The 13,368-nt window shown below is 43.1% G+C and overlaps 1 protein-coding gene across 1 annotated transcript in view; it reads left to right on the top strand.

Moving 5' to 3' along the window:
* The window catches only part of kcnh5b (potassium voltage-gated channel, subfamily H (eag-related), member 5b), a 265,385-nt gene extending 252,280 nt beyond the window's left edge, over positions 1-13,105 (top strand). The window contains exon 16 of the mRNA XM_039786509.1: positions 10,206-13,105. Within this exon, the coding sequence (XP_039642443.1) occupies positions 10,206-11,294 (1,089 nt within the window). The 3' untranslated portion in view covers positions 11,295-13,105. The remainder of the gene's footprint in view (positions 1-10,205) is intronic.
* The last annotated feature ends 263 nt before the right edge of the window (positions 13,106-13,368 follow it).

Raw genomic sequence — 13,368 nt, 5'->3', positions numbered from 1 at the left:
TATTCATGTTGACGACTTGTCTAGCACTTTAGCTGATGATTTTCTTAATGTAACTGAGGCTTTTAATTTTATCCAGCATGTTTCTGGTCCCACACACATTGGGGGTCACACTTTGGATCTTGTTTTTACTCTTGGTCTTAATATTGACTCTGTTTGCACTGAGAAACTGCATATTACTGACCATGATTGTGTTTTGTTTAATTTGTTTTTTAATCCAGATGTATTGCCCAGTAAAAATGTAAGATGTTCTCGTAAGTTAAATCACTCCTCAGCTGAGAAGTTTACTGCAGCTTTTGTCCAAAGCGCAGTGCTGTCCTCTCATGCTGACATTAATGATCTGGTCCATTCATTCAACACAAATTGCATATCAGTTGGATAAAGTGGCTCCATGTCAAATGTGTCGTGTTTCCCCCGTCAACTTTCCCCCGCTGTTTCAGGCGTACATGTCGGAGGGCGGAACGGCAGTGGAAATCCTCCAAGCTTCATGTTCACCAGCTATATTACAAGGACCTCTTAACTGAATACAACAACATGGTCAAGGAGGCGAGAACTTATTTTGCTAATCTTATTTCTTCCAGTAAACAAAACCCTAAAGTCCTTTTTGAAACCATCAACAATATTGTCAATCCTGCTCCCCCTGAAGTGCCAATTTTTTCAAATAAGGACTGCAGTGACTTTCTCAAGTTCTTTGTAAAGAAAATCAGTGATGTCAGAAATGGCATTATCCCTTCGACTACTCCATTTTCGGCTCACTCAATCCGACCACCAATCATGAACCATTTTGCTCCAATCTCGCTACAAGAACTCACTGATCTGGTTAGCAGTATGAAATCTTCCTCGAGCCCAGGAGATATTATACCAACTTCATTATTTAAAAATGTTCTTGGGTCTGTGAGTACTTGGGTTCTCGCTATACTCAACAGCTCTCTGCAATCTGGTAGTGTCCCTTCATATTTTAAAGTGTTAAGCCACTTCTAAAGAAAACCAACCTGGATACATCACTTCCGGCAAATTATAGGCCCATTTCGAAAATGCCTTTTATCCCAAAATTTTAGAAAAAGTTGTTGCTAAACAGCTCACTGCTGTCCTAAATGCACACAACATTTTAGACACATTTTTTTTCCGTCAGAAACACTCAACTGAAACCGCTCTTCTTAGAGTGTCCAACGATTTATTAATGTCCTCTGACAAGGGTCAATGCTCTGTTTTGGTGCTGCTGGATCTTAGTGCCGCTTTCGATACAGTGGGTTGGTATCTCAGGAAGCACCCTGGATTGGTTCACCTCCTATCTATCAGATAGAAGTTTTACTGTCTCTTGGTCCCTATTCCTCAGAAACTGCGGCCCTTTCCTGTGGGGTGCCGCAGGGTTCTGTGTTAGGTCCGCTTTTATTTGCATTGTACATGCTCCCCCTGGGACATACAGTATAATTAGGCAAGTTGGAGATATTTCTTATCACTTCTATGCAGGTGACATCCAGCTGTATGTCTCTTTTGAGCCAGAAGACACTGATAAAGTGTTGAAATTGCTTAGATGTTTCAATTCGATCAAGGATTGGCTCGCAAACAACTTTCTACAGCTCAATGAAAATAAGACCGAAGTCGTTATTGTTGCTCCGGACACTATAGCTTCCAAGATTAGAGATGAGATGATCATTGATGCTTTTATTTCATCTCGGCTTGATTACTGCAACTCTATTTTCACCTGTCTCAGCAAATCGTCCCAGGACCGACAACTAGTCCAGAACTCTGCTGCAAGGCTGCTGACCAGGTCTGGCAGGATGTCGCACATCACTCCGATTTTATACTCATAACATTGGCTTCCGATTAACTTCAGGATCAAATTAGTTAAATAAAGTTTTGGTTCTGACTTATAAAGCTTTGCATGGTCAGGCTCCTGTGTATATCTCGGACCTGCTCCATTCGTACACTACGAACAGGCCCCTCAGGTCTTCTAACCAGGGATTACTGGTTGTCCCACGCACCCGTTTAAAAAAGACCGTTCCTTTGAAGCGGTGGCTCCAAACCTGTGGAATGCCCTTCCTATTGTCTTACGTTCTGCAGTCTCTGTTGAAGCTTTTAAAAAGCATCTGAAGACGTACTTGTTTAAATATGCTTTTGATTCATGTATTTAATTTTTTTGTGTCTTTTAATGATTGTTTTTAGTCTTTTAGTCTTTTTAGTTTTAGAACTTACTATGTTTTGTACAAATGTTTATCATGTGAAGCACTTTATGACTTTGTCTGTGAAAGGTGCTATATCAAATAAACTTCTTCTTATTATTATTATTACATGCAGCCGCCATCTTAAAAGACAGTTATGATTTGACATGACAGCTGGCGATGCAAACTAAAATCCAAAGCAATTTGCTCAATATATCTGAAATAATCGCACCGATGTAAAACATAACTTGTCTAGTGTAGCTACTTACTCAGTGGATAACTGTCCATCTGGTCCCTCCGGTCTGGGTCGCCGTCCCCAATTTATTTTCGGGACATGGAAAAAAGTTTCAAGTACAGCCCTGTTTATCAGAGAGGGGAAATCTTCAGACTGTACAAAACACAGCGTCTCTTGGGTGTCGCAACGCAACAGGTCCCACTCCGTGCAACACAGACACTCCTGTTGGGTGGCCATAGCTTCACAATGTCTGCAGGTACACCACCAGTTTCCCCAAGTACGAGGCTATATAATTTGTTCATGTATCACCTTAAGCTACTGTCCATTCACAATATTTATCAATCACAGTTAGCGTCTAAATAGATCAGAACAAAACTTAAACAAGTTAATAAAAAATGATACACTGCCCGTCAAGAATTTGAACATCTCTAGTCATGAATTACAACTTCCCTCCTCTTTACTGTACCGTGTCTGTTGCGGGGTTCAGACCTGTGGCCTTCTGGGACAATCTAGCTGACACACACTGTCTGGTACCTTTTTAGACAAACACCTTTTGAAGTAGCACATGTGCTTCGCTGTTCACTGACTGTATTTCAGAACCACTTAGCGGACACAGGTGTGTCCGAGTTGGCAGGGAGCATCTGTTACAGAACTGCTGCTTCCTCTATGATGCAAATATGTCGATGTTTTCGTCTGCGATTGAGATTTAGTTAAATTGTTTTTGGTGCAGCTCCAGTGTGACACTATCTACTGTACTCTACTGTGCTGTCATTGATGATGCCTGAGTAGAATTCACACCAGAAAAACATTTGACAGGGCCAAATAAATGAGGCTAGTGCAAAATAACTGTATTTTCCTACTAATTAAGACGCCATCTGTTTGTCCCATTTGTCCAAATTAATTTTCAGATGAGGGCACTGAGGGCAAAATGGAGAGGGAATAACTAATCAAAATTGTGCCGCAAAATATAAAGCAAACCCATAGAGATCCCTCTGTGGACTGGGATTTTGAAAACTCGGGTTTGGGTATGCAGGCCTCGCCATCTTGGTTTTTTGTAACCGGATGGTACGATTTCTGACGAGAGGGTGGAGCTGTGGAGGATGACGCGCCCAAGCCAGTGTTGTTTAAAAGCGGGAACGCCGCCAATTTGCAAACCTTCTGAGGCGAGTCATCCAGTGGAGGTGTCCTGGCACTAAATGCGGACCTGTGGGTACTGGAGGCATACATCTGCATGTACGGCAGAACAGAGAATGTTCAAACGTTCACTTAAGTTACCAGCTAGCGCTAGCTAGCTAGCTTGGTTGGCAGAATGCTGACCAAGACATTTTTAGGCGACCAAAATGTTCCAGTTAACTTTGCTGAAGTGAAAACACATAGTGAGAGGGTCAAAGTTTCAGATGAAAACACGGACAGCACCCAAAAACAAGTTGAGGTCTGTTTTAATGTTCACAGTGTTAGCATGGTTAGCAGTGCTAAGCCTCTGTCCTGATTGACAGGTCATAAAGCATGTCCTGCTTTATCGTCATTTTTTAAATAAATGGGACCATCATTTACAAAATGAACATCATGCTAGCCATTGAGGCCATAAACACATAATATTATGAAATCAAGTGAGAAGTAGGCTCATTTTCTCAGACATCTATAGAAACAGGCTTCTTTTTCCAACCAGTTGAGTCGCCCCGTGCTGGAAAATAGAATGCAGCTTTAAAGGTGCAATGTGTAATACTGACAGCTTTTTTTTTTAAATAGTTACTGCAGTACAAATTCAAAATACTGGAGAGAGTCGTCTCTTCTGCCCCCTCCTCCCCAGTCTCAAAGTTCATGGAGGTTGCCAGGCTGAGACCGCAGCATCCACAACAATGTTGCTAGACGCTTCTCTCACATAGCCAGACATTACTCCACAGCACAGCAGAGTAGCTAACGTTAGATGCTAGTCTCCTATAGCCAGACATTACTCCACAGCACAGCAGAGTAGCTAACGTTAGATGCTAGTCTCCCATAGCCAGACATTACTCCACAGCACAGCAGAGTAGCTAACGTTAGATGCTGGCTATATTGACAGTTATAAAAGCCCGTGCTCACGCGGAGCTCTGTACCCAACTGACAGACATAGAATTACCGTAGAAACTGCTAAAAATCCCACAACCTGGTCGTCTTCTCCACACGCAGACAGACACACTTCCTCGGCTTAGAGTTATGATAGGAACCTCTAAAAATATCACTACCTTGCCGTCCTTTTCCACCCGACTGAACACACTTTATTGGCTTAGAATTACGGCAACAATCGCTAAAAACACTGCAAACTCACAGTCCTCTCTTCCTGATTTACAGCCCCCCTCTCATGGCTTAAAATAACTCACCGTTGTCGGCTATAGCCACTGAACAGGCTACACATTGTAAACAGCCGTGGCCTGCTTGCCTGGTCCTCCGGTAACGTTAGCAGTTAGCAGGGTTAGCATGGCGGCGTTAGCCAGGACCAGTCAGGATCACTTCACTGGCTGTGTCTAAATTGTTTTTGCGAGTAAACTCGGGTACTCTAGCTATATAATTCAATATGAGTAGCTACACGAATGTTGAAATGACATAAAATGCCCGTCCATAGTAGCTGTCATAAATTAGCCTGAAGCTAATTCTTACCTGTTCAGGAGGAAATTAGCCAACTCGGCGTCCTTTTGGGCTTTAAGCTGTCTCCATCTTTCAAATACAGCTCGATATTTACCCAGACGGGTTTGTTACGTCTCTGGTCACGCAACTGTTAGAAACATGCCGTTTTTTTTAGGTCGGGTAGAATCTATCTCCGTTGATCCTGTTTGTTTGTTTGTGTGCTGCTTTCATGGCTGTACTAACGTTCCAGCTGTAGCGCGCTGACTTTGTTTTTCCAGGTATATCTGGCAACCCGGCCTGGCTGTCAAACTGGGCAGTTGATAACAACACACAGGCCAAAACACAAACCGACATTACGTCACGGAACTGAAATTTCAAAAGGAGAAAATACTGGCATTAGCATTGTTGTCAGAAAAGATAGTATTTCAACTTAGCATGTTTCCTTAATATCTGATGACGCATTGGGGTCATTTTGGGATTTATTACAGTAAATATATTACATATTGGACCTTTAAGGAGCTTCAACATTGGCTTCACTTATCAGCCACGGAAGCTTTGTCCATTATTTTTTACACTTTATGCTTTAAGGTAAAAAAGTTACACAATGTAGTATTAAAGAGCCTCTCAAAGATGCCAAATTACTCACCAGAGGGGCCTCATGTATAAAAGACTGGGTAGCTGTCATACCAAAAGATGGCGTACGGCCAAAACTTGAAAAGTAATAAATATAAAACCGGTCGTACGCCAGGTCCTGCGCACCTTTCCTTTGTACATGACAATCAACGTGAACTTGAGTACACATGAACAAGCCACCGACCCCGCCTTGCCTTCTATCATAAATGAATATGGAAGTGACTACAAATGCGTCCCCAACGTCATTCTTTGTCCAATCACAACGGGTAATCCTTCACCGTTTGTGAGGTTGAGGTGCTGATCGTGGAGGTGGAGGTGGAGGCGAGACATTTTTTTTTCTGTTTGGAGGTTTGTCATCTCGGATAAGCAATAAAAGAAAATGCCCAGAGTGGCAAATGGTGACCGGGCGGTGAATGCACCGAAACCATGGCAGAAAAAAAAATGTCTAATGTCGAAGTGGAAATCAAGACAATAGTGGCAGTGCCACACCAGTTACAGAACAACATGCATTCTCAGTGTCAGACGCACAATAAACAGTTTTCTGTGCTGATCTTTTTGTTGCACAGTGAGTAGAAATTTCATCTGTGGGAAATACAGAGGATGACTTAAAGTATTTCCTAAGTGGATTTTTCATTCAAAACATTATCGAAACATCCACATAAATTATCAAACTTTTATGGAGTATCAGCAGATATAATTACGTTTTTTTGTAGACAATGTCCCAGACGTATGACAGTAACTGAAGTGGAAACTTTATTTTGTACTGTTTGGTGAGTTTTGGCACTTTTCGCTTAGAATTCACCACGTTACAGAGCCAGAAAAGACTTTGCTGACAGCCCGCACATTCTCACGTCTGCTCAAATAATTTTAGCCCACAATTTTTATAAATCGCACCGTGTGCGGGAAAACCAGCGTACGCAAAGCTTTTCGTGCATACGCAACGTTTATACATGAGGCCCCAGAGGAGGAAATCAGAATACAAGTAGATTCAATGCTGGAGATGAATAAACATTTTGATCAACATGAGGCCTTTACTTTTACTTAAGCAAGTATTCAATAACTTATAATCTATCATAATGTCATAACCTATTCAGGTAATTAGTTAATGAATTTGTTGTATCATTGAAGGTCCAACAATTGCTGATCTAAAGTAATATTTCTTCATCACTGCAGCCATAATGTCACCTCAAACTTTCAATTATACGTCTAAAGGCATTTAAGGGTTTGTGATGCCGCGCAGCAGATCTCTCTCTTAATGTAATGTCTGTAGTATTCATACTGTGTTAATATGACAGCTGTTCATCTGAGTGTCTCCAGAGGAGCCATTTATCTATCTCGCCTCCTCTTACGACTTCTCACTTCTCAGAAACTGAGGAGAGAGAGAGAGACCCATTCAGCAGCATTAATCATGACTGTGTTTTTCTGAGCATGTGTCACTGCGGACGGCTACTTCAGACTGTGAATGGGGCTCCATATGTGAGCGCTGGCTGTTCAGGAAACAGAAGGACGGAATAATTGGGTCAGAAGAAATTAGGCTAAATGGGAGAAATGTGTCAGGCCACTCTATCCGGTGCCACATGGTCAAAGCACTCAATGTGCAGAGCTTTAAGACGTGTTGCACTGCCAACATTTCCTTGTGTTTTAAAACCTCTGACTGGCAGCCAAAGTCTATATAGTGATGGATCTGGGTAAAATACAGTGGGGCTAATGTGTCCCAAAGAGTTTATTTTCATTTAAGGAAAGCAGCAGAATATCTTTGTACTGATTGTGTCAGGAGATCTTAGACAGAGCTCCTTGGTTCAAGCACCTGGATCAACACACTGCACACTATTGTTGCCTTGTGCAGATATAAAAAATTTAAAAAGTTGGTATTGGATGTAAGAATTAGCGTTTTTGCATTTATCCAGTGTCAGTATTGTTATCGGGCACATGGTTGTATTTTATATCTACAAACTCAAGTCTGAATAGTTACACTAATTATTTCACAATTTCTTTTTCGTTGATTAACATTAACAGGGCGTTTGTGCTGCATTCAAGTGGTGTCGGAATAATCGGAAAAATGGCTTCTTGACTGGGAAAATTCACACGGCATTAACATTGTGAGATAGGGCGTGGCTTGACGGAGGTCTGCGCCCTCCGAGTGCTCTTGTAGTCGTTTCTGTTTCAACTGCCACTTCAACTCCTTTCAGTGCTTCCACTTCATGTCCAACTCCATTTCCTATAAAAACTTCAGCCTCTTCTAATACTGCCATACAATAACAGTAAGTTCAAAATCTCCCAAGAATCAACATTTTAAGAAAATGAAGCTGTTTGGATTGATTCCACTGCATCACTTCCATTTCATTCAGAAAATGTTGCTTCACCAATTGAGATTTGAAATTGCTTAAAAAAAAAAAAACTTAAAGTGATGGTTCGGAGTAGTTTCACCCTAGGGTCCTATGCACCATGACCTCGAGCCAAACACCCCCCCAGAAGCTTTTTTCACCTGGGTCTAACATAGGGAGAGTTACCTTAGAGTAGCGTTATCAGCTGAATAGCTTAGCGCGGAGGCTAATGGACCCACGTTTGTATCTCGTAAATGACCCCACTAATAATGCCCGAAATGATACCAAACTTTTACACTAGTACAAATAGGTTATGCTCTCATAAAACGATGGATTGTAAAGTTTGTAAGTACACCAGAAGTTTATGAACACTTGCCTGCTCTCTTCTGCTCTCTGTTGCTGCTGTTGCTGCTGCTGCTACCTGCAGTTAGACGAGTGCTTAGGGCTGTCTACAAATTACTACACCAAAAAGAGATACAACAAAAATATTTATTAATTTAATGATTAAATAAGGTAATGTCTCCAAACTTACCTCAATTATTACTTGTCTCCTGCTAGTTATACTATAGCACTTACTTAAAAAAAAAAGTTAAATTAAAAAATATTTTTGTTGCATCTCTTTTTGGTGCTGTAATTTGTAGATGTCCCTAAGCACTCGTCTTAGAGCAGCAACAACAACAGCAGAGAGCAGAAGCCAGCAGGCAAGTGTTATTTACATACACTTCTGGTGTACTTACAAACTTTCCAGTCAATCGTTTTATGAGTACATAACCTATTTGTACTAGTGTAGAAGTTTGGTATCATTTCGGGCATTATTAGTGGGGTAACTTACGAAATACAAACCTGGATCCATTAGCCCCCGCGCTAAGCTATTCAGCTGATAACGCTACTCTACGCTAACTCTCCCAATGTTCGACCCAGGTGAAAAAAGCTTCTGGGGGTTTGTTTGGCTCGAGGTCATGGTGCAAAAGACCCTAGGGTGAAATTACTCCGAACCATCACTTTAATGTAAACAAGGGAGATAGATCTGTCAAAGTTGACATATGGGATGCTTCCATTTACTTGCATCATTGGTGGGCAATGGGCTTTTAAGAAATCCTTAAAGATAGATAGATAGATAGATAGATAGATAGATAGATAGATAGATAGATAGATAGATAGATAGATAGATAGATAGATAGATACAATGTAGGAAAGCTTAGCCATGCTTCCATGGAAAAAAACATACATAAACATCCCGTCCACATAGTGTTATATGATACTCATGGGTGTTTTTAGATTCCCATGCTGAAGTCCTCTTCACGTTACTGTTTGATGCGCTTGGTTCTTGACATGATAACAGGAAGGGACTGCAGCTGCTGAAGTTAATATGAAGTGATTGTTAGGTAATGGAGGTTCATTGTATTTGATCCAGTCACATCAGCGTCATCAGCTCACTTTTTTACACACACAGACAGGGGACTCATTGTTCCTTTTTAAAAAAACAAAACCAGCCTGTGCTAATTTTTTAATCACTTTTAAGCAAACCACACTGTACTTGTCATAGTTAATTAAATGAAGGGTGTTAATCTTCCAGGTTATGCCTCCAGGCAGCCGTGGAGATGTGAGATGATAGGCTCCTGTAGCTGAGAGCAGACTTTGCTTTGCTCGGCTCAGGAAGTTCTCAGCAGCAGAGGCTGGGTGAGCAGGAAGTATAAGGAGGTAAAAACGGTCGGTTGGCTAGATTATGGCTTGACAGCAAGGTGGGCGACTCTCCTCCCTTCCATCTTTAACTCAAAGATCGACTCAGCTTGCCAGCTTTTGGGAGCATTATCATTTAAACTAAGAATAACACTTAAATCGCCAGTTGGATGGCTGGCTGCCTAACTGGCTGGGATTTCTGTCATTCCCAATGTAATTAGTGTGTAAGGTGAGCCAGGAGAGAGTGGCACCAGACCTAGGCTGAATAATACAGGCGAGGTGTAGGAGCACTGATGGGTAATTTAACACTTGAGAAGCAGAAGCCAGCTACACTTTGCAGTACCTGAGTGCACTGCGGAGAAATTTTTGACATGTGAATGGGCCCAAGTGAGACGGACTGACATATTTCCATAATAATAACGCTTCCTCTTTTTTTCTCATTCTTGTAGAAAAAAAACTTTATCTCCAATGATTAATGGGCAATGCTCAGCGGAGAATGCCAGACAGAGAATTATTATTCATAGCATTCTGATAAGCGGCATATTGTTTTTTTCTGTGTTTCCCATGCAGATCATTTTCCGCAAGATCAGTGAGGTGAAGAAGGAGGAAGAGGAGAGGCAGCGAGCGAAGAACGAGGTGCAGCTCACCATCCCGCAGGACCATCCCGTCCGCAAGCTCTTCCAGAAGTTCAAGCAGCAGAAGGAGCTCCGCAACCAGGGAGCAGCAGCCGCCTCCCACCTGGACCTGGAGAAGAACCAGCTGCAGGTGGAGCAGCACCTGCACCCCCACAGCCTGCAGCTGGGCCACTCCAGCCTGCAGCACTCGCTGCCGCTCAGCCTGCAGCGCCCGCCCTCCTCCCTGCAGAACGGGGCTCCACCCAGCAGCAGCGTGCTGACCGTGTCCCAGGTCACGCCCATGCAGAGCTCGCTGCCCTACAGCCATCCTGGCGAGCCCCCCACCAAGCAGAACAACTGCGAGATCATGGAGCTGCAGCCCAGTTCGGCTGGCAGCGGAGCTGAGCAGACCGTCAGGCTCAAAGTCAGCACCAGCCCTGTGCCGGCCAAGCCGGCCGCCAAGGCCAGCGGCTGGATGCGCCTGAGAAACAGCGCGGCTCCGGCGGAGCCCAGGAAGGACGGCTTGAACAACAACGTCAAGGCTGTTTCCGTGGAGATGCTCTCGCAGGAGGGTAAAGGTCAGGACGCGGGAGGGGCTGGCGATAGAGAGGAGGGTGGGGTGTCAAGCAACAACCCCCTCCGCAAGACGGACTCCTGCGACAGCGGCATCACCAAGAGTGAGCTGCGGATAGACCGGGCGGGGGAGGCACGGACCCCTGCTGCGGTCACCCCCCTCCTCCACAGCCCTCTCCCTGGAGGAGCAGGGTCCCCTCACCCTTTCTGCCCCATCCCGGAGCAGGCCCTGCAGGCCGCGCTGCACGAGACCCGGCTGGAGCTCCGGGGGGACATACAGACCCTGGGAGGCCGCCTGGGCTTCCTGGAGAGTCAGGTAGCGGAAATTATCAAACTGCTCTCGGACAAGAAGCGGCCGCCCACGGGGTTGTTGTCTGCCTCCACCACACCCAAAACCAAAATACAACGTCAGGACATTTTCACCGTTTCTAGGCCTGTTTCTCCCGACTCAGAGAAGGACGAGGGGCTCTGAAGAGAGCTTACCAGGGGGGGTAGAGAGTGTACTAGAGCATAGAGCAATCACATGGCACATTGTTCTACTATGATCACGATTATCAGTTTAAGGTAATGCTCTGTTAGAGCCAGTTACGCCACTGGTCTTAATCCTGGCTTCTTTAACATTTGCACACTGACTTCTATTTCCAGGTCACATAAGAGTCCACACTCCACAAGGACCTGGACCCGGTTTTTGTGATTGTACATACCTCTCTATGCATGTCCAGCTGGATTCTGGCCTGCCAAAGAAACAACTACTGAACGTACTTATTGCCTGTATATTATGCAGTTGACTGCATGCAAATTGAATTTAAAGAGAACTGACATTTTATTGAGCTACACTGTACATATAAATATTTTTCATTGATAATTTACTATGTGGACATTCAGGGTTTGCATACTGGTAGCACTATAAACACTGATAACAAAAGGGTTTACTGGCAAAGGGATTGTGCATGGATTATTTAAAAATAGAGAAATCGAAAGGGATGGAGGTTTCTTTTTTTTCCTTTGCCTGTGAGATGAAATAGAAGTCATTCTGCTCTCACCTCGCCCTCTAAGAACACAGATTCCCAAATGTGATGAGGAAGCATCCTTTAACACATGAAGGGAATTTTCTGATATGTTTTTATATTTATTATCTATCTGCTTCTTATAATAATTTCTATTTTTGATTACAGAAACGCCCTTGGCCTCAGTTTGATGTCGGGTGAACCCTTAAATGGTTATTTTGTCAGAATCCGCCTTGTGTCTATGCATCGCTCCGGTATGCCGCTAGAATATTCTGATTATTCCTTTGTTAACATGAATGAAGGAAGTTTTTTTTGTTCCATTCCTCTGCATGAATCAGGGATGGCAGAATGCACTTTGGGTAAAGCTGGAATGACAAGAAGGCTTTAAGGAAATAACACAGAGTTTAGTTCACATAAAAGTCCACTCAGCACAGTGACATGTAATCCCCCATCCCCAGCACCACACACGGCAGTCTTAACCAGCCAGCGTTGCTCTGAAGCCTGCTCGCAATTTCATTAAGGACACAGCAGCTTTGCCGCAAAAAGCTCAAGTAATAAAAAATGGAATACTGTACTTTTTATGATATCAGTTTTCTAAATCTGCATGCAAAGGAGTAGTTTTATGCTCCAGAGTGCGTACGTATATAAAATGTGTGTGCAAGAGCTGAAACACACACAAGCACACACACACACACCACACACACACACACACACACACACACACACACACACACACACTTCATGTACAGACATGCACAGTGTGGCGGCGTCTCTTGAGTGAACACCCCAGGGAGACTTTTTCTTCACAGAAGGCAGATCAGTCGGTTTTGTCAGAAGTCTAGTTTTTCAGGTCTGGTGAGATTTAGACGCGGTCCCCCCAAAAAACCCAGAGCCCTCAAACCCTGCAGTGCAGCAGCAGCACATATCTCTCACACACAAACACACACACAATCATATTTAATAAGGAAGAAGATACAGGTACGGTAGCCATCATGGAAGCCTCAAATAGTTTTAAATGACTAGATTCATGTCATTCCTGCTTGATTATCTGCAGTGTGAGGGAATGGACGGGTGGCAGAAAACAGGCTGATGTTAACTGGAGGTGTCAGGTCAGTGACCCCCAACACATCTTCTGTTGCCCGTATTGGGGGTCATTAGCTCTCAGTTAAATTAACAGCTAGTTGGATTAGAGCTGGGCGATATGGAGAAAATCAGATATCACGATATTCTTGACCAAATACCTCGATATCGATATTTTGGCGATATTCTAGGGTTGACAATTGGTGCTTTAACAAAATATCTTCACACTTAGATTTTAGATAAATAATCATCAGTAATGTGGATATCATGTTTAATGGGGAAAAGGCAAATAATAGAACAGCTAGAACAGTCTGGTAAGTTCAGAAAAGTACATCACTTTACTGTAATGCAGCTTTTAAAACCAGGAAAAGACAACACTTATGTCATATCACGATATTATGATATCCAAAATCTAAGACGATATCTAGTCTCATATCACGATATCGATATAATATCGAT

Source organism: Perca fluviatilis, chromosome 20, assembly GCF_010015445.1.
Source record: "Perca fluviatilis chromosome 20, GENO_Pfluv_1.0, whole genome shotgun sequence".
Classification (NCBI taxonomy): domain Eukaryota; kingdom Metazoa; phylum Chordata; class Actinopteri; order Perciformes; family Percidae; genus Perca; species Perca fluviatilis.
Note: the sequence above shows the minus strand (reverse complement) of the source record. Positions and strands in the feature narration are given on the sequence as shown.